This window comes from Paramisgurnus dabryanus, chromosome 24 (assembly GCF_030506205.2).
Source record: "Paramisgurnus dabryanus chromosome 24, PD_genome_1.1, whole genome shotgun sequence".
NCBI classification, from domain to species: domain Eukaryota; kingdom Metazoa; phylum Chordata; class Actinopteri; order Cypriniformes; family Cobitidae; genus Paramisgurnus; species Paramisgurnus dabryanus.
Genome location: NC_133360.1, coordinates 8,508,767 through 8,535,286, shown reverse-complemented (window position 1 = coordinate 8,535,286; position 26,520 = coordinate 8,508,767). Strand labels below are relative to the sequence as shown.

Below are 26,520 nucleotides of genomic sequence, written 5' to 3'. Positions count from 1 at the left end.
TTAACATAACATGCTGAACACCGGTCTTCTTTGAGATTGGCTTTGCTTGTCCCTTCTGGCTGAATTCGTCCGTCGAGTTCAGGTGTGTGGGAAATTATATTGAGCAATGTGCAACGGACGGGAAGCCCAAGTCTCACAATATCGCCCGGATCAATACGTGTCTTTCTGGCCATCGATTTCGGGAAGAAATTAAAAACGTGATTCAGAGGGTAATTATTTAAACCACGGCTAGAAAAGAGGACAGCTGATTTTGATCACTTCTGTTGTTTGGGTGGGTCGTTATCACTGAACTCTGAAACTCCGGATTCGATGCGCTTCATTAATTTTCATTTCTGTTTTGCAGGTGTATGATTGCAGACGAGGTAAGAGCATTTCGCTTCTCTTGGCTGAAATTCAATTGGGTTTTCCCAGACAATCTCCCAAGTCGGCCTTATGTTGTTGACTAATGTAAAGAAACTCCCTCATATGTGTGCTGAATTGGATCTGGAATGTGTAAATCTTTTCATTCCAGTTGTTTTAAACTTATATTAAATTAAAAAGAGTTTGCCAATCCAATATACAGTATCAGTGGTTCTATACTGGTGCACAGAGAGCAGGGAAAACAACGCTGAATGCAGTTCACCATATAATATCATTGATATCATAGCAAATGAAATGGGTGTATTAACTTTATAGGAGACTTAGGGACTTATTTAAGATGTCAAATAAATATTTGGTGTCCCCAGAGTACGTATGTGATGTTTTCGCTCAAAGTACCTTTATAGATAATTTATTATAACACGTTAATGGGTGTGTCCTTTTAAATGCAAATTAGTTTATCTCTGCATTAAATGTCAATGCCGTGGTTGGATAATGCAGATTAAGGGGCGCTATTATTATAATAAGATCCCCTTCTGACATCACAAAATTTCAATGAACTATTTTTTCAAGTGCTTGCAGAGAATGGTTTACCAAAACTAAGTTACTGGGTTGATTTTTTCACATTTTCTAAGCACTGGGGACCAAATTATAGCACTTAAACCTTGAAAAAGTCAGATTTTCATGATATTTCCCTTTTAAAATAGTTTATAAAGCATTATTTATTTATTTTTAATCTTGATGTGTCCAACCAAAATATACTACTGAAGCTACAATAAAAAATTGAAATCTGAACCAGTTGAGAACCACTGCCGTACACCAAATATTTCGCCACTGACCGTTTTTCGCTCGCCAACAGATGGGTTTGGGAAAGACGATCCAGGCCATTTCTGTGGCGTGTATCTACAGACAGGAATGGCCACTGTTGATCGTGGTGCCTTCATCCTTGAAATACCCATGGATTGAGGAGCTGGAGAAGTGGATACCGGATTTGGACCCCAGAGACATCAACTTGGTGGAGAGCAAGACCGATACAATGTACGTACGGCAACTCAACAGTAAACTTCACATTCATTTTTTTCATTAAGAAATGGCTTTGAAAATACTGTAATTATATATCCACTGGCACAGCCATTTTTGCGTTAAATTTTTTAAATTTTATTAATATAACTCTGGCATTTTTTGGGTCAAGAAGCCTAATCTTGGTCTTGTTTTAAAAAAGACACTGTAAGAATTTTAACAGAAGTGTATGGAGCTGAAAATATTAAATACATTTTTATAGCAGTTTACATTTATAGTAATAAATAAAATTGCAGTAAAGTATATATTTTGTACATACAATTATCACCAAAAATTAGGTTTGTGTTATAGTGCGTTCACAGCAGACGCGGAAGAGGCGGCAAGCACGAGTGATTTACGTGTTAAGTCAATGCAAAGATGTGAATAGGCATCCTGCGGCGCGGTAAGTGCGAATTGAAAATTGATGCGTGTTTCGCGAGAGTTAAAAAATCTGAACTTTGGCGAATTTTCCCACCACGTTAACCAATCAGGAGCTTGCTCTAGCAACTACGCGCGAATATTGCGTTTTTGCCGCCTTTGTTGTGAACGCACACAGTTACACTTTTAGTGATTCTATCAACAATGGCCACTAGGTGTCAATGGTTTACTGCATACTCTTGTCGCAAATTAATAAATTACTGTCACTGCATTATTATTAGTGCTAAAATGTTTTGAAATATAAAAAACATATTTTTAGACCTTTTTCAACGATATATAGTTTTAAAATGTGCATGCAAAATATCGAAGGTGTCTCGCTCACAGGACAGCGCCAGTTAAGGGGATAAATTCCAGATCAATGTATACCTAAATAACAATGTGACTAAAACATTTTTAAAATAAAAATTATATTTTAGAATTTTCAGTTTAGTCACCCTTTGCCTATAGAGTTTACAGAAATGAACTATTTTAATTTTATCACTCAGCATCTTGAAACATAATTTAAGGAGTTCTCATTTGTTTTGGGCTGCTTTTTCTTCATTGTTTGGTCCAAATCACCATTTTTTTTAAACGCTCCAATTATTGTTTTTCTTTCACAATACTTCGATATATGTTGTCAATGTTAAAAGATCTTAAAAAAAGGTTAAAATATAAAAAACAATCCAGTCATGTACCCCGAAACTCTTGTAGGTAATGTACAACCTAAAGCATTGCAAAACATCTGGTGATGTTGTTTAAACATCTGTCTCTGCACATTTCTGCTTACATATTTAAATGTAAGTGATGTTTTGACGCACATCCTGGCATTCAATTTTTTATGTTAGATTTGCAATACTTTAAGAGCAAGGACACTGGGTTTTTTATTCATTCAGGTCCGCTGGGTCAAACTTGACGACGTGGCCGGATTATTTTTTGTTGTTCAAAATGAAAGATTGATTCTTGCAAACTGTGTCTGAGTTTAATCAAAGTGGCAAAATTGATTCATGAAATGTATGACCGAATATGACTTTGCGGATGCCTCAGGAAAGGTTAGCAAGGAATCTCTTGATTTATACTTTTTTCTGTGTCTTACATTTATGAGGAGCTTCGTAAAGTTATGAGAAACACTGCTTGCGGATTTTCAGCCTGTAGAAATGCATTCGTAAGAAAGTGAAATCTCGTGTTCTTGTGGCTACAAAATTACAAATTATATCACAGACTTATGCAATCAAATCAAGTGCCTGGAGGGCTATTAAACGCATCCTAAATAATCTCACCTTTTACTGCTAACAAATTATTCTTTGCGATATCTTAGGATACAGAGAGAACAGATGAGGGCGTTTTTTTCATAGAGGATGCTGGGATTGATTGTACAGCCCGCGCTGTCGCTGGGGTCATGTTGGTTTTTTGCCTGTTATTGATGCTTCTAAAAAGAGGCTTTCAAATTGCTCTGTTTACCCTGAGAATTCTGGCCGGGGTTGAGTCGACCTGTAAAGTCGTTACCATGGCAACGTCTGCCGTCTAGGATGATGAAGGCCTGTCAGCACGTTGAATGATATTTTAACTCTAATGGCTTATAGTGCAAAAAGGGAAGAAACATGGTTTTCTCTTCAGCGCATGGCTGATATTTTTACATAGTCTGTAAGGGCATAAAGCTGAAATGTTTTTAGAACCTATCGACTCCACTTTACGATACATTAATAATAAACTATAGTATTAGTATTTAGTAATATAAATATTTTAGGCGTCTATCTTATTTTGTCACACACAAAATAAGTTTTATTCCTTTCATAAGTTATGTAAGATGCTCTCAGCTTGAACCCTATATAGGTAGATTGGATGGATAAATAGACAGACACAGACATAGATAGATATATGGAAAGACAGATAGATGAACAGATGGATGGATAAGCGGAAAGATGGAGAGATGGGGAGTAGATAGACACATGGACACAGATAGATGGATGAATGGATGGAGAGATGGAAAGATAGATAGATGAACAGACGGATGGATAAACGGAAAGATAGATAGAAAGATGGAGAGATGGGAGAGTAGATAGACACATGGATACAGATAGATGGATGAATGGATAGGCAGATGGAAAGATGGATAGATGAACAGATGGATGATAGATAGAAAGATGGAGAGATGGGGAATAGATCGACGCATGGACACAGATAGATGGATGAATGGATTGACAGATAGATGGACAAATGGAAAGAGAGATAGATGAACAGACGGATGGATAGGTAGGTAGATAGATAGATAGATAGAGAGATGGGGGAGTAGATAGACACATGGACACTGATAGATGGATGGATAGATGGACAGTCGGATAGATGAAAAGACAAATAGATGAACAGACGGATGGATAAATAGAAAGATAGAAAGAAAGATGGAGAGATGTGGGAGTAGATAGACGCATGGACACAGATAGATGGATGAATGGATGGGCAGATGGAAAGATAGATAGATGAACAGACGGATGGATAAATAGGAAGATAGAAATATAGAGAGATGGGGAATAGATAGACCCATTGGACACAGATAGATGGATGGACAGATGGACAGACAGATGGATGGACGGATGGAAAGAGAAATAGATGAACAGACGGATGGATAGATAGAAAGATAGGACACAGATAGATGGATGAATGGATGGACGGATGGATAAATGGAAAGACAGATAGATGAGCAGACGGATGGATAGATAGAAAGATGGGGGAATAGATAGATGCATGGACACAGATAGATGGATGGACAGATGGAAAGAGAAATAGATTAACAGACGGATGGACGGATAGATAGAAAGATAGGACACAGATAGATGGATGGACAGATGGATAAATGGAAAGATAGATAGATGAACAGACGGATGGATAAATAGAAAGAAAGATAGAAAGATGGAGAAATGTGGGAGTGGATAGACGCATGGACACAGATAGATGGATGAATGGATGGGCAGATGGAAAGATAGATAGATGAACAGACGGATGATAGATAGGAAGATAGATAGAAAGATAGAGAGATGGGGAATAGATAGACGCATTGACACAGATAGATGGATGGACAGATGGAAAGAGAAATAGGTGAACAGATGGATGGATAGATAGATAGATAGGACACAGATAGATGGATGAATGGATGGACGGATGGATAAATGGAAAGACAGATAGATGAACAGACGGATGGATAGATAGAAAGATGGTGGAGTAGATAGACGCATGGACACAGATAGATGGATGGACAGATGGAGAGACAGACGGATGGGAAGGGAAATAGATGAACAGACGGATGGATAGATAAAAAGATGGGGGATGGGGAGTAGATAGACACATCGACACAGATAGATAGATGGATGGATGGATGGATGGACAGACGGATAGGTGAATGAACAAATGGACAGACAGACAGACAGATAGACAGATAGAGGTATCATAGGGTAGATAAACAGATAGCATGGATGGATGAATAGAGAACATACAATAGAGAGAGAGAGACAGATGGATGAGATAGATAGATAGATGGGTGGGTGGATAGATAGACAGATAGATGGACGGATGGACGGATGGATGGACGGATGGATGGACGGATGGATGGATGGATGGATGGATGGATGGATGGATGGATGGATAGATAGATTGCTAGTTTTTATTCATAGCTCATATATGATCTGTTTTCCAGGAGCATCAGCACCAGCAAAGTCACTATACTGGGATACGGACTTCTCACCACAGACGCACGCCCCCTGCAGGAAGCCCTAAACAAGCAGCGATTTGGCATCGTCGTAGTGGACGAATCCCACTACATGAAGTCTCGTAATGCAGCACGCAGTAAAATACTGGTGCCAATCATTCAGAACGCCAAGCGTGCCATCCTCCTAACTGGCACCCCCGCGCTGGGCAGACCAGAGGAGGTACGGCTTCCTCCAAATCTGTTTGTCATTTGCTTTGATTTATTAAGCCATTTGGTAACGTGCAGCATGGTTTTGTAGGAGCGAAAACAGGAGGAGACGCTGTCATTAGCGGAAATATTTCTCATGCTACACTCATCGCTCATGTCACCCGAAATTGCAAGCGCGCTAATATCATGAACTATATGTTTTGATAAGTTCCCCCTGAATATTGTTAGTAAGTTATTAAAATCATTTATTTTGCTATTGTACACATTGTAAAACCATCCCATTATTAAATTATCCCTGCATGGAATTAAAAATAAACATCTACTGTAGTTCTTGTGTAGCTCAACTGGCAGCTCCAAATGTGTCAGCGATTTACCATCCCGTTGGTCTAATGAGTTTTCTCAGTAAAATTAAATGAATTAATCAAGCATATTTGACGTTTATAGTTTTAACATTGCAGCCCTGCATTTTGGCACGGGTGCCGTTTCCGCCGGCCTGTTTCCGGAGGTCGCGGACGTACGGATTTCTCATCCTGTATCAGTTGGTTCATTCACCTTTTTCTGTTTGCCTCTATATTACACCGGCGTAGGTGTTTGTTTAACCCGGTGACCCCCAATGAGACGGCTGAATATCGATGCCATGGGGTGACGGGTAAAAATGAGCGGATTTTAAGTGATTTTACAGTCGTGGCTCCGAATGAAAAGGCTGGCAGCTCTTTCACTCTCTCTCTCTCTGGTCTCAAAGCACAGCGCTCATCTCTGCTGTTATTACTCTGTGCAAGCTACAAATATTATTGGTACACCTGGACAAGCCCCCACTCCCACATTCTCAGACTGTCTAGCTTCGTCTGCCTCTTTTTTTACTCACAGTCCCGCTTTTCACTTTATCTATCTTTTCACTTGCATGTCACAATCTTTTTAATGCATACGCTGTCGTGTCTGTTCCAGACAGTTTTGTTTAGCGGTTTGACAGGCTTTCATGCACAAAATCACTTTTGATTCATGCAACAAAACAAGTTAAGAAACCCCGGATTTCAATAGCTGCCGAACGTGGATGCAATGTTTAATATTTAATAAACTAAAATGCATTTTTTAACTGTATTTTGTTTAGTCAACGAAATATTGAAAAGACGCCTTCCTGTTAATTTCCCATGGGCGAAATTAGGAAACGTAGATTGTGAAATTTGTATATAAATCACATAAAGCGTTCTTACTGAACGTGCGGAAGGTATTTTTTAGTCGTTAGCTCGTAAAAATACCTTTAGATCAGAACAAAACGACGCTGATTTCTGTGTAAATTGTTTGTAAAACCATTCATAGGGAAATTGTTGCACTTTATTTATGAAAGATAGTCTTGTGCTTGTGATTCATGAATGAGCCTGGATTTCAGTTGCTCAGTGGTCTTCTTTTATAACTCGTTTTTTTTTATTTGTCCAGATAATCACCGTGTAGCTTATACAGACTGAGCTTAAAGGTTCATTGTGTAACTTTTAGGAGGATCTTTTAACAGAAATGCAATATAATATACATAACTCTATTATCAGTGGCGTAAAAAGACCTTACATAATGAACTGTATTGTTTTTATTACCTTAGAATGAGGCATTTTTATCTGCCGGCTGGTGACGACTTTTTTCGAGGGCGCCGGATGCGAAGTTCGTCGCAACATGTATGTAGCCCGTCATGTGAGTTTCCTTTTTTCAAAATATGTGTTCTGCGCTTCGAGAGATCCTATGTGCATCACGTGTTTTGTCAAAATAAGTGCCTGCTGCTAAAGGGTTTATGATAAAAGAGATGCTCGCGTTTGCCAGATACTCGGATAATTTCGTGTGTAATCAGAGTTTACTGTTAAGTGAGTGTCTTGTGGGTATTTTGTGAACGTGAGCGTTTCTTTTATCATAAACGGTTTTGACGCGTGTGCAGCAGGCACTTATTTTGACGAAACACTTGATGCACATGGTTCACGTGACGCAACAAACACATATTTTGAATTTGCGCCCCTCGGATGAGCAGTCACGAGTCGTCACTGCTATGTACACCATGGGTGACCCAACATGAAAGTCACCATTTTGCCCCATGTTTGTACTATAAAAAAATATGGACGTAGTGTCCGTGACATCACCCATTGGTTTGTGAAGAGCTTTTTTGAAACCAATAGTTGGCAGAGTCTGCCATCGCCATTTTGGCAGTGCCTCACTTGCGGATAACCAAAAATGGGTAAAGTTTAAGTGGCTGGTTGCTGGCAGTTCACCCTGTCACTTAAGTGGCCACGCCCTTAATTATGCAGACTTTTAATGCTGCATTCACACCAGCCGTGGTAGAGGCGTCAAGTGCGAGCGATTTCAATGTAAAGATGCGTTGACGCGCATCTGGAGGTCTCGCGGCGCAAATGAGACGTTTAGCAGGGCAGACGCGATTCCGCCTCATTTGCGTGTCTAGTTCGAATGATGTAAATTGAGCATTGCCGTGGAAAGCACACGAGTTGAAAAATCTGAACTTTGGCGGAAAAATGTGCCGCGTTAACCAATCAGGAGCTTGCTCTAGTAGTGACGTGATTACAGGAAGCAAGCGGAGTGGCAGAAACCCCTCTCATGACACGAATTTCACGCACGAATGAAGCGAGTACTCTCAAAATGTTCAAGCGTCCAACTACGCGCGTTAGATGCGAATTTGACGCCTCAAACGCGTCTTGTGTGAACACACAGTAAGGCTTAAAATAGTTTAAACGGATGAGTTACTAAAAATTAACCCTCCTTACAGTTGTCATGAAGGGCAAAGTTAGCTATATAGACAAAAATCACTTTTTATACCAGGCTGTAGACATATTTTCTGCTGTAAAGTTGGGTATTTTAACATGGGAGTCTATGGGAATTGATTCGCTTTGCTTCGTGGACAAAATCTGGCAGGGCATAATTGACAATCGGTTTCAATGGAAGCATCTCAGACTGGGTACAGAAGCGAAATGAAATTGAGCGAAAGTACAAAGTCTGACGTAGTCAGGCTAAGCCTCTAGCAGCCCGTCGAGGAATTGCAGTTTAAGTCACTGCCGTATTGGCTTCATCAGAGAGATTAGAATGTTGCCTCTCGGTTTCTACAGTAGCCCTTAATGGACAAACTGCTCAACAGAATACGATTCATCCCTGCATCGTCTCAGACAATGACATGTTTGTCATGTGACTGCTACCGTGGCTTCTCTAAGTGCTCCGAAAGGGAGGGTAGGGCTGTGGTTGCAATTCACAATTTCACCACTAGGTACCTTTAATGTGCATTGTGCGACTTTCTCTTCAAGGGGACACATTTGCATTTTATAAACCTGTTTTAATCACCAAGAAGCTCCTTCCTGCATACAGGGTCGCATTATTAAAGCGTCCCTATTTTTAATTTGTTATTTTTTTTTTTTGAAGTAACAGCTGTCGTTATTGTATAGCTGTGATGTTCATATGTACGTTGTTTGTTGTGTACTTTATAAATCTCTCTCTCTCTCTCTCTGACAGCTTTTCATGCAAGTGGACGCACTGTATCCCCGGAGGTTTGGAACCTGGAGTGACTATGCCAAAAAATACTGCAACGCACATTACAAGTAAAAACCTTTTTTTAATCTAACATATAACACGGCATTCATACGACAAATGAACGAACTGATGTCAATGCCGAGCAGTTTATTTGTTAAATGCGATCCAACAGTGGAAAGCTAAACATGCTAATATATATTTTAATTATACATCATACAACTTGTTGCTTTGTGCTAAATGCTAATGCTAACCGTTTTTAACGATAATAAATTAAGTCAATAGACATTTAAAGCTTTATAACAGAATGAACTAATAAATGATTTAGTGATTGAAGTGTCACATAACTCGTTAGTGCTATTTACTAACTACCCTATGGTGGCATCGTAGTCAAAACGCAACCTCATACGTGGTACAAAGTTTGCTACAAATCGACATAAGCCTCACTTTCACTTTTCTGAAATAAAGAGCTCAAATGAAATATAATATTGCATGGCACATTTATTTGTGTATGTGTGTAGTTGCTGCAATATATGGGTGGTTTGGATATGAGCTATGTCATGAAATGTAGCTGTATGTGTGTGAGAGACTCTTCAAAACATCTTACAGGAGCTTTTTTATGAAGTCTACAGACATAAAACGACGGTGAACAACACCGAGAATCAGAGTACAAATTTATCAACTGACAAAAAAATCTCAAAGCGCAATTCAACTTTTGTCACTACTGTTTCTCAATGAGAAAATATTGTGTTTAAAAAATAATGCAATAAAAGTGTAATATCACAACGCTCAAAACCAATCTGATGATAATGTGTGATGACTTGGAAAAAATTGTTGGCAGGGTACATGTGTGCTAACAGTAATTGTTACTACAATAAAAAAAACTTGTCATTGAAATACATAAAAAGACAAAAAGTTTTTAAAAAAATGTTTGGTAATTTATTATGTTTATACAGTAGTGCATTTTTTAATAAAGGACATACTTTTGTGTTTAAGAATGGGTTAAATGTCTGTATGCGTTGGAGTGATATTGGTATACTTTTTCAATTATATTTTGCAGGTTTTTTGGGAACAGAAGACAGTGGGATTGTCGCGGCGCATCTCATCTGGACGAGTTACACCAGCGTCTTAGTGAGATTATGATTCGTAGACTGAAGAATCAAGTGCTTACCCAACTGCCGCCCAAAATACGCCAACGAATTCCCTTCGACCTGCCCAAGGATGCTGCCAAAGTGTGTAATTTCATCAATGTCCTCTTCAATTTCACTTCAAGCATTCACTTTTTGAAGGTGCCACAGTATTTACACTCTTCAGAAAGACATCCTATACTTTCACATATTTATATTGGAATAGTGTTTCTGTAGCTTAACAGGATTACCATGGTTGTTGAATGTGGTCTCATGGTAATATTTAACTTTTGACATCCATCCATCATATCCATTAATTTTATCTATCTGTCCGTCTATCTGTCTGTCTATTTAGCTATCTGTCCGTCTATCTTTCTGTCTATCCATCTGTCTATCTCTCCGTTTATTTATATGTCCGTCTACCTGTCTGTTTGTCTGTTCGCCCATCAGTCGGTCTATCTTTCTGTCTATCTATCCATCTGCCCGTCCGTCTGTCCGTCTATCTGTCCGTCTGTCTGTTCGTCGGTCTGTCTATCTGTCCGTCTGTCTATCTGTCAGTCTATCTATTTTGTCTATCCGTCTGTCTATCCATCTGTCCGTCTGTCTATCCGTCTATCTGTGTGTCTATCCGTCTGTCTGTCTGTCTGTCCGTCTGTCTATCTGTCCGTCCGTCCGTCTATCTATCTGTCTGACTGTTTGTCTATCTTTCTTTCTATCCATCAGTCTATATGTCCATTGATCTGTCTATCTGTCTGTTTATCCATCTGTCTGTCTATCTATCTGTCTATCCGTCCGTCTGTCCATCCAGCTGTCTGCCTATCTGTCCATCTGTCTATCTTTCCGTCTGTCTTTCTGTCCATCCATCAGTCTATATGTCCATATATCTGTCTGTCTGTCCGTTTGTTTGTCTATCCATCCATCTTATCTGTTCATCTGTCTGTCTGTCTGTTTATCTATCTGGTTATCTGTCTTTCTGTCTATCTATCAGTCTATATGTCCATCTGTCTGTCTGTCTGTCCATTTGTTTGTCTATCCTTCTATCTGTCTGTCTATCTGTCCGTCCGTCTGTCTATCTGTCAGTCTATCTGTCTATCCGTTTGTCTATCCATCTGCCCATCTGTCTATCTGTCTATCCGTCTATCTATCTGTCTATCCGTCCGTCTGTCTATCTGTCTATCTGTCTGTCTGTCTGTCTGTCTATCTATATGTCTATCCATCCGTCTGTTTGTCCATCTGTCTGTCTGTCTGCCTATCTGTCCATTAATCTATCTATCTGTCTATCTGTCTGTTTATCCGTCTGTCTATCTGTCTGTCCATCTATCTGTCTGCCTATCTGTCCATCCATCTATCTGTCTGTTTATCCATCTGTCTGTCTGTCTATCTGTTTGTCCGTCTGTTTGTCTGCCTATCTGTCCATCTATCTGTCTGCCTATCTGTCCATCCATCTATCTGTCTGTTCATCCATCTGTCTGTCTATCTATCTGTCTATCCGTCCGTCTGTCCATTCGTCTGTCTGTCTGTCTGCCTATCTGTCCATCTATCTATCTGTCTATCTGTCTGTTTATCCATCTGTCTGTCTGTCTGTCTATCTATCTACCTCTGTATCTCTGTTTCACTCTGTCTGTCTATCTGTCCATCTATCCATCCGTCTTATCTGTCCATCTGTCTGCCCGTCTGTCCGTCCATCTGTCTGTCTGTCTGCCTATCTGTCCATCAATCTATCTACCTGTCTATCTGTTTGTTTATCCATCTGTCTGTCTGTCTATCTGTCTGTCCGTCCGTCTGTCTGTCTGCCTATCTGTCCATCTATCTGTCTATCTGTCTGTTTATCCATCTGTCTGTCTATCTGTCTATCTATCTACCTCTGTATCTCTGTTTCACTCTGTCTATCTGTCCATCTATCCATCCATCCATCTTATCTGTCCATCTGTCTGCCTGTCTGTCTGTTTATCTATCTGCCTAGCTTTCCGTCTGTCTTTCTGTCTATCCATCAGTCTATATGTCCATCTGTCTGTCTGTCTGTCTGTCCGTTTGTTTGTTTGTCTATCCATCTGTCCATCTGTCTGTCTGTCTATCAGTCTATATGTCCATCTGTCTGTCTGTTTGTCTGTCTGTCTGTCCGTCTATCTGTCTGTCTATCTGTCTATCCGTCTATCCGTCTGCCTATCTGTCTATCCATCTGTCTGTTTATCCATCTGTCTGTCTGTCTGTCTATCTATCTGTCTATCCATCCGTCTGTCCGTCCATCTGTCTGCCTATCTGTACATCAATCTATATATACTTTATCTATTGGGCTCTCTGCCTGTCTGTCCTTTTATCAATTTGTCCGCCTATCTATCTGTCCATCTATTTATCTATGCATCTATCTGTCTGTCTGTTTGTCGGTATGTCCTTCTATCTATCTGTCCGTCTATCTGTCTGTCTATCTATCTTTTTCTTTCTATCTCTTCTTTTTCTCTTTTCTGCCTTTCTTGTCTCTCTGTTTTCTCTCTCTATCCTTTATACTTTTTCCAATCACTTGTTCTAAACTAAGAGAACAAAAGCAGTTAAATACAGTGATTTACCCCGGTACACCCGCCCCATGCCTGTTGCTAGGCAATAGTATCCGATTAACACAAATTATCATTTCATCTCGCTTGTCTCTGATCACTCTCTTTTATTTCCACATCTATTTTTCTCTCTGGCAGCCGAACGAGCCGGCAGCGCGTTATTCAGAGGAACGGACGCTAGTAATCATCGCGTTCTGTTCTGAACCGCAGCGTTTAGCAGAGCTCACCTTATAATTGCCGCGTTGTCTGAAAAAAACGTCAAACGTTTCCCTCGTTATATTATTTTCACTTGAACTTTCTGCAGGCTGGAGAGGTAAAATCTTTCAGTCCAGCCGAAGATGAAGCCTTTGACTCCATTACGGCTGCGAAAATGTCTTATTTGTCAGAAAGTTGAAAAATATCAAGATCTCTATTTGTTGTATACACGCAGGAATACACAGGATCGTTTTTTTCCAGATCAGTCATTGTAGATTGCAAGTCAAATATAGATTATCTGTCAAGACGAAGGTATGTTTTTCACAAAATGAACACGGTGAAATGGCATTTATCAGTTTTAAGTATATGCACCAATAAAACAATACATTTAAATATTTATCGTACAATTATACATTTACCAAAATATTTTAACACGTGCAAAATGAGATAAGAAATGCATTATACATTTATGCATTTGACATTTAATCCAAATTGACATACAGTGCATTCAATCATCAAACTCTTAACCTTTGCATTGGTAGCGCAATGGTCTATTAACTGAGCTATGGTAACAGTTTTATTTTATTTAAACTAATTAAGGCAAGTCAAACATATCAGCTTGTGGGTTTTTAGCGGCATCTAGCTGTGAGATTGTGAATTGCAACCAACCTCAATTTCGAAACGCAAAGAGAAACGCATGTCGTCGTCTGAAACTATGTAGGAACGAAATGCGCTCTGTGGAGTTTGTCCGTTTAGGGCTACTGTAGAAACATGACGTAAATTAATGATGTAAACAAAAACGTGTCATTCTAAGTTAATAAAAACAATACAGTTAATTACGTTAATTACAGATAATATAGTTATCAGTGATGTGCGGGTTGATCCAAAATACGGTCACCTGTGGTTACATGTCATCCAAAAATATTTGTAATGATATTCGGGTCGCGGTCGGTCGGGTCGTTCGAAATTAAGATGCCAATTAAGTATTTTAAACAATTACTACTTTTAAAAAATGCGGGCCAGGAAGCGGGTCGGGTCCAATATTAGTTAGTTGAAAACGTTGGTCGGGTGTGTGTTATACATTGCATTTCTGTCAAGAGATCCTTCTAAAAGTTACACAATGCATTTTTAACACATTAGCTACTGAAGTATAAACTATTTAAGTTACAATACATCCGTGTTGTCCTCATACTGGTACACGTTTTAAGCGTTATGATATTCACCGTGCTGCATAATTTAAAATAACGATTGCGAATGTATAGATTCGACATATAGGCCAGCCGTAATTGGCAACTCTTTCACTCGCCAATGTTTGGTTTGTCTATATCTCTCTCCCTTAGTGTCTCTCAAAATAATGAGTGTGTGTGGGCAGAACTGCTTGTGCAGCAAATTTTCACTCGGCGTGTCAGTTTTCAGACACACAAAGAGCACCTCACCTGCTGTAGGACTTCATAAATCATCTCCTGTCAACGGACGGGAGCGCGGCGAGCGCACACACCCCTAGCAAACGGCCGATAACGGTTTACACACGGCACTCCGGAGGACAGATGTTCAGCTCTCACCTCGACCCAAATCTTGCCAGATCGCTTTTAAAACTAACGAACCGTCTTTTAACGAACAGTTGGGCAGAGCAAACGCAGACCGAGGTTGCTCGGGCGCATATCGAATTTCGTTCGCTAGCTTGCCTGGAAGACTGACCCTCGCTATCGAACTTAAAGATGTATATTTACAAACACAACTGTTTACATAACCATGCAAAGCTGCAGACGATTGTTTTGCAGTTTGCATTGTTAATACTAGCATATTTTGTATACAAAAGCTTATTTTTATATGTCTATACTTTTATATGTCTATACTAAATTAAATTGAATATAAAACTATAATTTTACTAAAGCGCAAAAATGTGGGTTAACCTGTCTCCAGTATGCTGTATATGTATAAGAACGTAAATATTATACAATTAGGTCATTATTAACGCATTGTCGTCTTTATTTTAATTATGTTTATATATTATATCTATATTACACATTATGTAACTACTATATGAATAACGACAGATCCTCAGGGTGAATATTTACAAGTATAACGTATGTGTGTCTCTTCAAACGGTCCATTTCCTCCATCATTCTTTGACGTCCTGTCATTCTGGTGTCCAAAAAACCGCCTGCTCGTCTGGGGTCTGCGCAGGAGCGTTTGTGTGAGCGCAGGCAGAGGAATATGCATTTGTTTTAGGGGCAGGAGTCGGTGCATGTGTGTGTGTGTGTGATTTATAGTGCCGGCACCGTGTGTTTCCATCTTGCGCTTCTGCTGTCACTGTAGCGCTATAATTGGGCAGGTCACATGACCCGAGGAGTCGTTCTGCAACTTCAGGGAATTATGTCTCCGTTTCCCTCTCTCTTTCTCTCTCCAGCGCTCACTTTCTCTCTTTACCATCATTCTTTTATTTACTGTTTTTCCTGCTTCTTTTTGCCAAACACTTGAAAGTAGGACAGTTTATGATATCATTAATTGTGCTGGATCATCTATCTCTCTCTCTCTCACACACACACACATTCTCTCTCTCTCTCTCTTTTCATGTTTTCTTTTTTTTTCAGGTTCTATACATCTCTTTTTCTTTCTTTTCCTCACTTTCTGTATTTGCCCTTCTTTTTCTCTCGGTCTCTTTCTTTCTCTGTCTGTCCCTCTGTCCCTGTCTTTTTCTTTCTTTATCTCTCTCCCTCATCTTTTTCTCCAATTCTTTTTCTCTCTGTCCTCTGTCATTCTTTCTGCCTTCTTTCTGTCTTTAGTTTTGACTTTTTTCTGTCTTTCGTTTTTTTTTTCTTTCTTTGTCACCCATTATCTTTTTGTTTAGTTCTTTCTCTGTCCTTTGTCTTTCTTTCTGTCTTTCTTTCTGTCATACATTTTGTCTTTCTTTCTGTCTGTCTGTCTTTCTTTTCTTTCTCTGTGTCTCTGCCTTTCTCTGTCCCTCTCTCTTTCTTTATCTTTCTTCCTCATTTTTTCATATTCTTCCTTTCTCTCTCTGTTTTTCGTTCTGTCTTTATGTCTGTCTTTCGTTTTGTCTTTCTTTCTTTGTCCCTCTATCCCTGTCTCCTTCTCTGTGTCTCTGCCTTTCTCTCTCCCTCCCTCTTTCTTTATGTCGTTTCCTTACTTTTTCTCTAATTCTTTCTCCCTCTGTCCTCTGTCTTTCTTTCTGTCTTTTATTTTGTCTTTCTTTCTGTCTTTTATTTTGTCTTTCTTTTGGTCTTTTGTTTTGTATTTCTTTCTTTCTGTCTTTCTTTCTTTATTTCTTTCTCCCTCTGTCTGTCTTTCTTTCTGTCTTTTATTTTGTCTTTCTTTCTGTCTTTTGTTTTGTCTTTCTTTCTGTCTTTAGTTTTGTCTTTCTTTCTGTCTTTTATTTTGTCTTTCTTTCTGTCTTTTATTTTGTCTTTCTTTTGGTCTTTTGTTTTGTATTTCTTTCTTTCTGTCTTTCTTTCTTTATTTCTTTCTCCCTCTGTCTGTCTTTCTTTCTGTCTTTTATTTTGTCTTTCTTTCTGTCTTTTGTTTTGTCTTTCTTTCTGTCTTTAGTTTTGTCTTTCTTTCTGTCTTTTATTTTGTCTTTCTTTCTGTCTTTTATTTTGTCTTTCTTTTGGTCTTTTGTTTTGTATTTCTTTCTGTCTTTTGTCTTTCTTTCTTTCTTTCTTTCTTTCTTTCTTTCTTTCTTTCTTTCTTTCTTTCTTTCTTTCTTTCTTTCTGTCTTTCTTTCTTTCTTTCTTTGTCCCTCTATCCCTGTCTCTTTCTCTGTCCCTCCCTCTTTCTTTATGTCGTTCCCTTACTTTTTCTCTAATTGTTTCTCCCTCTGTCTTTCGGTCTTTTGTTTTGTATTTCTTTCTTTCTTTCTTTCTTTTGTTTTGTATTTCTTTCTTTCTTTTGTTTTGTATTTCTTTCTTTCTGTCTGTCTTTCTTTATTTATTTGTCCCTCTATCCCTGTCTCTTTCTCTGTGTCTCTGCCTTTCTCTGTCCCTCTCTCTTTCTTTATCTCGTTCCCTTACTTTTTCTCTAATTCTTTCTCCCTTTGTCCTCTTGTCTTTCTTTCTGTCTTTAGTTTTGTCCTTCTTTCTGTCTTTTATTTTGTCTTTCTTTCTGTCTTTTGTTTTGTCTTTCTTTCTTTCTGTCTTTCTTTATTTCTTTGTCCCTCTATCCCTGTCTCTTTCTCTGTGTCTTTGCCTTTTTCTGTCCCTCTCTCTTTCTTTATCTTGTTCCCTTACTTTTTCTCTAATTCTTTCTCCCTCTGTCCTCTGTCTTTCTTTCTGTCTTTAGTTTTGTTTTTGTTTCTTTCTTTCTTTCTTTGACCCTGTATCCCTGTCTCTTTCTCTGTGTCCCTGCCTTTCTCTGTCCCTCTCTCATCATTAGTTCTTTCTCTCTCTGTCCTCTGTCTTTCTTTCTGTCTTCTTTCTGTCATACATTTTGTCTTTCTTTCTGTCATACATTTTGTCTTTCTTTTTGTCATACATTTTGTCTTTCTTTCTGTTTTACTTTCTCTGTTTGTCCATCTGTCTTTTTCTCTGTGTCTCTGCCTTTCTCTGTCCCTCTCTCTTTCTTTATCTTTCTTCCTCATCTTTTTTCATAATTCTTCCTCTCTCTGTCTTTCTGTTTTCAATTTTGCCTTTCTTTCTGACTTTCGTTTTTTGGTCTTTCTTTCTTTGTCCCTCTATCCCTGTCTCTTTCTCTGTGTCTCCGCCTTTCTCCATCCCTCTCTCTCCATCATCTTTTTCTTTAGTTCTTTCTCTCTAATCTGTCTTTCTCTCCCTGTCCCTTTTTTACTCTCTTTCTCTTTCTCCGTCTGTCCCTACGTCTCTGTCCCCGTCTCTTTTTTTGTCCCTCTTTTTCTTTACCTCTCTCTCTCTTTCTCATTTGTTTTTCTAGTTCTTTCTCTCTAATTTGTCTTTCTCTGTCCCTTTCTTTCTTTAACTCTCTACCTCATCTCTTCACTAATTCTTTCTCTCTGTGTCCCTGTCTTTCTTTCCATCTCTGTTTGTCCCTCCGTCCCTGTCTCTTTCTCTGTGTCCCTGCCTTTCTCTATCTCTCTTTCCGTCATCTTTTTCTCTAGTCCTTTCTCTCTAATTTGTCTCTGTCTGTCTCTCTCTCAAACTCTCTTTTTCTTTCTGACTGTCCCTCTCATTCGTCCCTGTCTTTTTCTGTCTCACTCTTATTATCTGTCTTTCTCTCTCCCCCACTCTTTTTGTCCCTTTATCTCTATATCTGTTCCTGTATTACTCCCCGTCTCTTATTTTAGTTATAGTATTGCCAAAGCATTTTAAATATATACAAACACAAAATAGAAATGCACAACTCAAGTAATCATGTATGCTACTTATACCTGGTATTAAGATGCGTTTTGGTTGATCAGATCACCTGGTGTTTTAATCTATCTCTTATGTCCATTTTTAACCGCTTCTATCCTGATTACAGATTATCCCTTGCTGTCGTTTAAACGCGTAAAAATTACGTTTTTAAATTGACGCAAGCTAATATTATGTTAGACTCTGCTGCTTGTGTTGCTAGCAAACATGCTGCACAACATTTTGTACATGTATATGTAAGGGCTTCCTCTATTAATACAGAGCAATTCATTAAAAATAAGCACGCACAACTTTCACATGCTCAACAAAAATGACAAAGGCAGAGTTTCAGTTTTATCAATGAAAGCATAAAGATGTGTTTGCCATTTAAGTCAGGACCGATATAAAAACGTTATGCTCGGTATATCACATTAGATCAATAGACGGGGAGTAGGCGATCTTTTGAACACATTCGATCACGAACGTCTACTTCACAAAAGCATGTATATATACTGTAGCGTCATCCTCTTATGATCTTATCATCCAAAATGCATCTTAATACAATGGATTACCCATTTCATCAAATGTGTATGATACATTTTTGTTGCTAGTTTGGCTCCCAGGTCATCCTCTCTCATCATATAGTGTCTTTCTCTCTCTCTTTCTCTCTCTTTCTTGCAGGAAGCGAGTGCTAGTTTCGAGCAATGGGAGAAGCTTATGAGTTCTCAAAGTGAGAGTCAGTTTGGGGAGGTGATGAGTCTCATCACACACATGTATAAGCAGACGGCCATTGCCAAGGTATAGTACGTGCGTGCACACAGAAAATTGTCTGTTCATAGCTCATTGTGTCAAATCTTTGTAGCCCTGTGGTTTTCTTGTCCGGGCATAAAATCATACATCTGATCATTTAAAACAGTAAACCGTTTTCACACCAGGACGAGTTGCGTGCTGAACCTTAATTTTAATAATAAATGAGAAATCATTTAACACGAATGTGCTGAAAATAAACAGTTTGCTGATGTGTTATTCAGTCTCCGTGTGAAGTTCAATACACGCAGGGCAGTGTTTAGCTACTGATTTACGAAACGCGCAACTGGACGAATGTTTGCGGATGCCATCTGCAGCGAGTTTTTCCTCTAACGATGAGGGACAGCGTGATGTCTCCGCTAACAACCACCATGGCAACCGGCCCTTCTGTTCTCCACATCAAACACCATGGCATTGCCATGGGAACGAGCGCCGGGGGGCCGGTCCAGTGCGGATGCGACCTTAAAACTGACCTTTTTTATTGTCCGACATTTTTTACCTCCTCCTTCCCGTTGATCTCGACTTAACAAGATGTTTTTATGATCTTTACCCAGATGAGACCTGCCATTATGTTTCATAGAGGCATACAACACTCACATTCTAATATACACTACCAAACACTTTTTGTTGTGGACATATGTCTGTATATATAAGCAATACATTTTAAATAAATGTAAAAACCAAGCTAAATTCACAAAATCATGCTATATAAAGGACAAAATATAACCTTGATATCTTTAATATTGACTTGGTAAGGGCATGACAAGGATTGAAATCAGTGCTTTGGAAACCAACTATTTTTTACTTAAAAACAAATAAAACTGTGTCAATAAAATCATTATTTTCAGTACTATAAATGAAAATGTGAATCATCTACACTGCAAAAATGACATTCTTAGTAAGTACAAATATCTAAAAATTCTTAAATCAAGCTAATCATTGCTAATATTTGCTGATGTTCATGCTATTGTGTTCCCACCAAAATAAAAATTCAGCATAAAAAATGTATTTAAAAAAATCTGAGGCTTTCAAGTTAAAGTACGGAGCCCTTCTCATGACATGGTAAAACTTTTTTTTTAAATCGTGGCCACGAATTAGCAATTCGTTACCACGAATTAGTAAATCGTGCGCACGTTTTAGTAATTCGTTCCCTCATTTAAGCTAAATCGTGCGCACGATTTAGTAATTTGTTCCCTCGTTTAAGCTAAATCGTGTGCACGTTTTAGTAATTTGTTCCCTCGATTAAATTAAATCGTGCCCACATTTTATTAACTCGTTCCCTCGATTAAGTTAAATCGTGCCCACGTTTTATGAATAAGTGCCCAGAATTTCATTTAAACCATCGGAATAGTGACGCTTATCGCAGCTCAATGCATTAATACATTGCTATTAAGTATAAAATTTAGGGGTGACCCCGAATAGTCGAAGATTCGATGCATGGATAGGAGAAGCCTGATTCGACTACCAATCTCACAGTCCAATCGTGGCAGATGTGTTATGAAATGAGGATCATTCAATTTTAGCCGTATATGGGTTCACACATTATCTGATTTCACATATAACAGCTTTCTCACAATATATTAATATACAGCATATTATTATAATGCTGCAAATAATATGTGAAGTAACAGCTTTCAATAAATATTTTTAAAATGCGTTAATAAATCCAACATCCCCTGTGACCGGGCTACACGGAGGTTTCTTAGTTAATAAAACATTGCCTCTTTGTTTCTACATTTAAAAGACAAAGCTGGCAATTATATTATGGCTATAGATTTCTATTCTTTCAATAATTTATTTTATTTTATTTATAAATCACTCTGGGTTATCTGATTTGATTTAACTATTTGGCTTGTGTTTTGTTTCTGTGCACTTGAGGCATTTTGAATATTTGTTCTGCACCTTGTTACTTCTGATGACCTTATTTTATTTAAAAAATGTATCTATTATAAAACGTAAATTCTGATCTAATTTAAGTCTGTAAATTTTGGATAGCTTTTCGTTGTATCAATGTTGCGCTACTGCGTGGTGGCCATGCTTGCGCATGTAATTTAGCCGAACAGGCTAGGTGCTCTGCCTCTCATATTTAGGAGTTCATCAAGCTAAACATTAAAAAACGGATGTTTTTCGACGGGAATAAGTTTTTAAAATGTATTTATCATACATTTTGGTTATCTTGTCAAAAGGTAAACTACAAAACAGGTAAGCCGTTATTTAAAATTTCGGTGATGAAACGGAAACTATCTGCACCGAACCTATTTCTGCCTGACTTTTCTTGTGATTTAATATTATGGTTGGTGTTCACTTTTAAATGATAGCAAAGAGATTCCTGAAATAAATAATATCATCAGGTCTTTCTGTATCTAAAGTGAATACAGAGAGGATCAAAGTCAGAGCAAGCAAACAGGTATTTCTGTGCTAAATAATAACGCATAGTGTCTATAAAATCATTAATTTCAGTGTTTTTCATGTTATAAATTAACGTTTAATGAATTGTAAATAAAGATTAGTTTTTATCATTTACAGTCACAATCACAAATTATTTGTCATTTCTCATTTGTCGGGGTTTTTTTTTGGTCATGACTGCTTTGACGCGCTATATCTCCAAATTAAATAAAAACACTGAATTAGCCGAGGTTTCCAAGGCAGAATCACCTTTGTTATTTTTTTAGGTTTAGTTATCAAAATGTATTTTTGTGTGATGTTCTGTAGATCTTGGCTTTAAAATGTTATGAGGAATAAATAAACAAATGTTGCCTTATGTATTTTACCTTAAAAAAAATAAATATATAAATGCATCGTCAGTTTTGTCTTCGTTCATCACTTGAAAGACAGTTTTGGTCACTTTAACAGATAGTTGTTTATGTGTGCTGCTTGTGAAAGAAAATAAAAGTTAACAATTTGTACCTGGTCTGGCCCCCTCCCAACCCATGCAGACAAACATAGATATGATTCGACTATCGGTCGACTATGGAAAGATTCGACAATTCTGATTCAAATACGTAAATCCTTAGTCGAGGACACCCCTAATAAAATTCATACACCTTAGGCTCGTGTATATATACAGTTTTATTAACTCCTTCCCAGAATTACATAAAAAATATTGGGACATAACGTGAGCTAACGCATCGATACAGTGCTATATAAGAATCAAATTCATACATCTTGGGTCTTAAACAGTTTTATTAATTCCTGCTCGGAATAATAAAAAATAAACCATCGGGGCATTAACATGACGCTTAACGCATAAATACAGTATGTAAAGATCAAGATTGATCTATATACCTTATTAATGAGCCAAACTTCATATACAGTTTTATTAATTCCTGTGCAGAATTAAAAAAAACTTAACACAACCGACATTAACATGACGCTTAATGCAAAATCACTTTATTAATAAGTCACATAGTTCGTTTTATTTATTCCTGCACAGAATTAAAAAACATATTGGGACATTAACTGGCTCATGATACAGTGCTATGTAAGGATCAAATTCATACACCTTGGGTCTTATACGGTTTTATTAATTTGTGCACAGTAGGCCATTAAAAAGTAGGGACATTAATGTGACGCCTAACGCATTAATACAGTCAGGGGCGGAGTGGGACCAAAAAATCTATCGGGAAATTCCGTATACCACCGGCCCTCCGTGGTAAAAAAAAAAAGGTCTTGTATTTAAACTAGGGTATACAAATCGTAATCAATCTGCAAAAAAAAAAACATTTTCATAATAATAATAAAATCATTAAATCATGGATAATTTTCCTAAATGAGTAACTATACAAAATTATACCTGTTCGAAAGACGGAGTTGCGCACCTGTCAATCAGCTATTACATAACAGAGCCAGGCCAGAGATGAACGTGTTCATGAATAATGTGTGCATCTTTTAGGGGTGTCCTCGACTAAGGATTTACGTATTTGAATCAGAATTGTCGAATCTTTCCATAGTCGACCGATAGTCGAATCATATCTATGTTTGTCTGCATGGGTTGGGAGGGGGCCAGACCAGGTACAAATTGTTAACTTTTATTTTCTTTCACAAGCAGCACACATAAACAACTTTCTGTTAAAGTGACCAAAACTGTCTTTCAAGTGATGAACGAAGACAAAACTGACGATGCATTTATATATTTATTTTTTTTAAGGTAAAATATATAAGGCAACATTTGTTTATTTATTCCTCATAACATTTTAAAGCCAAGATCTACAGAACATCACACAAAAATAAATTTTGATAACTAAACCTAAAAAAATAACAAAGGTGATTCTGCCTTGGAAACCTCGGCTAATTCAGTGTTTTTATTTAATTTGGAGATATAGCGCGTCAAAGCAGTCATGACCAAAAAAAAAAACCCGACAAATGAGAAATGACAAATAATTTGTGATTGTGACTGTAAATGATAAAAACTAATCTTTATTTACAATTTATTAAACTTTAATTTATAACAAGAAAAACACTGAAATTAATGATTTTATAGACACTATGCGTTATTATTTAGCACAGAAATACCTGTTTGCTTGCTCTGACTTTGATCCTCTCTGTATTCACTTTAGATACAGAAAGACCTGATGATATTATTTATTTCAGGAATCTCTTTGCTATCATTTAAAAGTGAACACCAACCATAATATTAAATCACAAGAAAAGTCAGGCAGAAATAGGTTCGGTGCAGATAGTTTCCGTTTCATCACCGAAATTTTAAATAACGGCTTACCTGTTTTGTAGTTTAACTTTTGACAAGATAACCAAAATGTATGATAAATACATTTTAAAAACTTATACCCGTCGAAAAACATCCGTTTTTTAATGTTTAGCTTGATGAACTCCTAAATATGAGAGGCAGAGCACCTAGCCTGTTCGGCTAAATTACATGCGCAAGCATGGCCACCACGCAGTAGCGCAACATTGATACAACGAAAAGCTATCCAAAATTTACAGACTTAAATTAGATCAGAATTTACGTTTTATAATAGATACATTTTTTAAATAAAATAAGGTCATCAGAAGTAACAAGGTGCAGAACAAATATTCAAAATGCCTCAAGTGCACAGAAACAAAACACAAGCCAAATAGTTAAATCAAATCAGATAACCCAGAGTGATTTATAAATAAAATAAAATAAATTATTGAAAGAATAGAAATCTATAGCCATAATATAATTGCCAGCTTTGTCTTTTAAATGTAGAAACAAAGAGGCAATGTTTTATTAACTAAGAAACCTCCGTGTAGCCCGGTCACAGGGGATGTTGGATTTATTAACGCATTTTAAAAATATTTATTGAAAGCTGTTACTTCACATATTATTTGCAGCATTATAATAATATGCTGTATATTAATATATTGTGAGAAAGCTGTTATATGTGAAATCAGATAATGTGTGAACCCATATACGGCTAAAATTGAATGATCCTCATTTCATAACACATCTGCCACGATTGGACTGTGAGATTGGTAGTCGAATCAGGCTTCTATCGATGCATCGAATCTTCGACTATTCGGGGTCACCCCTAAATTTTATACTTAATAGCAATGTATTAATGCATTGAGCTGCGATAAGCGTCACTATTCCGATGGTTTAAATGAAATTCTGGGCACTTATTCATAAAACGTGGGCACGATTTAACTTAATCGAGGGAACGAGTTAATAAAATGTGGGCACGATTTAATTTAATCGAGGGAACAAATTACTAAAACGTGCACACGATTTAGCTTAAACGAGGGAACAAATTACTAAATCGTGCGCACGATTTAGCTTAAATGAGGGAACGAATTACTAAAACGTGCGCACGATTTACTAATTCGTGGTAACGAATTGCTAATTCGTGGCCACGATTTAAAAAAAAAGTTTTACCATGTCATGAGAAGGGCTCCGTATTAAAGGGATAGTTCACCGAAAAAAAAAAATTCATCATTTACTAACCGTCAAGTTGTTCCAAACTTCCAAAATACAAAGGAAGATATTTTAAAGAATGTTTGTAACCAAACAGATCTGGGGCACCATTGACTTCCATAGTAGAGGAAATAATACTGTGGAAGTGAATGGTGCCCCAGATCTGTTTGGTTATTAATATTTTTCTAAATATCTTCATTTGTGTTCATCAGAACAAAGACATTTATACAGGTCTGGAACAAGGTGAGGGAAAGGAAATGATCACAGAAATTATTATTTTTTTCTCTTTAATTGAATCTTTTTTATTCATATAAATTTATGTAATCTCACCAAGCTCAGTTCAATGTTTTGCTGTGAGATTAACCATTTAGTAGACATTGTCAATACAAATCATTATTTTCAGTATTATATATGAAAATGTGCATGTTTTAAGTACAAATATCTAAAAATTCTTAAATCAAGATGCATTTTTTTTTATGAACAAAGTGACCTAAGAAAATAAGTCTAGTTTTTAGACGAGTATATATAAATGTATATAAATGTATATAAATATAAAAATTTAATTGAATTTGTGCATTAAACGTGCAAAAAAAATCTGCCAGTGGGGTAAGAAAAAATCTTGAACTTTTTTCCTAAACACTTAATTCAAGAAAAATTCAAGAAAAATGTTCTTACTCCATTGGCAAATTTTTCGCATTTTTTAAAAAAATATTTTTTGACTTATTTTCTTAGTATTTTTAGTACAAATATCTATACATTTCTAAAATCAAGAAGCATTTTCTTGATAAGCAAAATGACCCAAGTAAGAAAGTTATACATATTTATTATTTTATGGCTATGACTACTTTGTTGCTCCTTATCTCATAATTTATTATTAAATAATGACACTCTAGCTTTGATTTTACAGACAGAGTCATAGTTATGTTTTTATTTAATTGCTTTACATGCATAACAGATTTAAATGATAAAATATAACTTGCATAACAACATTAAAATCTTATTGATCACCACCTTTTATAAAATAGTCTATATGTCTATATGTCTAGTCTATAACAAAAATGTAATGTTTTTATTGTGAGACATTGCAGAATATCAAATTCATTGCTAATATTTGCTGATGTTTATGCTATTGTGTTCCCACCAAAATAAAAGTATTTGAGTTCACCGAAAAAAAAAAATTTCATCATTTACTAACCCTGAAGTTGTTCCAAACTTCCATAATACAAAGGCAGATATTTTAAAGAATGTTTGTAACCAAACAGATCTGGGTCACCATTGACTTCCATAGTAAAGGAAATAATACTGTGAAAGTGAATGGTGCCCCAGATCTGTTTGGTTATTAATATTTTTCAAAATATCTTCATTTGTATAAAGAAATGTATACAGGTTT

General features: G+C 37.1%; 1 protein-coding gene across 1 annotated transcript in view; it reads left to right on the top strand.

Moving 5' to 3' along the window:
* The window catches only part of zranb3 (zinc finger, RAN-binding domain containing 3), an 81,732-nt gene that overhangs the window by 11,569 nt on the left and 43,643 nt on the right, over positions 1-26,520 (top strand). The window contains exons 3-8 of the mRNA XM_065244577.1: positions 344-362; positions 1,217-1,395; positions 5,519-5,750; positions 9,227-9,312; positions 10,302-10,473; positions 19,112-19,228. Coding sequence (XP_065100649.1) covers positions 344-362; positions 1,217-1,395; positions 5,519-5,750; positions 9,227-9,312; positions 10,302-10,473; positions 19,112-19,228 — 805 coding nt within the window. The remainder of the gene's footprint in view (positions 1-343; positions 363-1,216; positions 1,396-5,518; positions 5,751-9,226; positions 9,313-10,301; positions 10,474-19,111; positions 19,229-26,520) is intronic.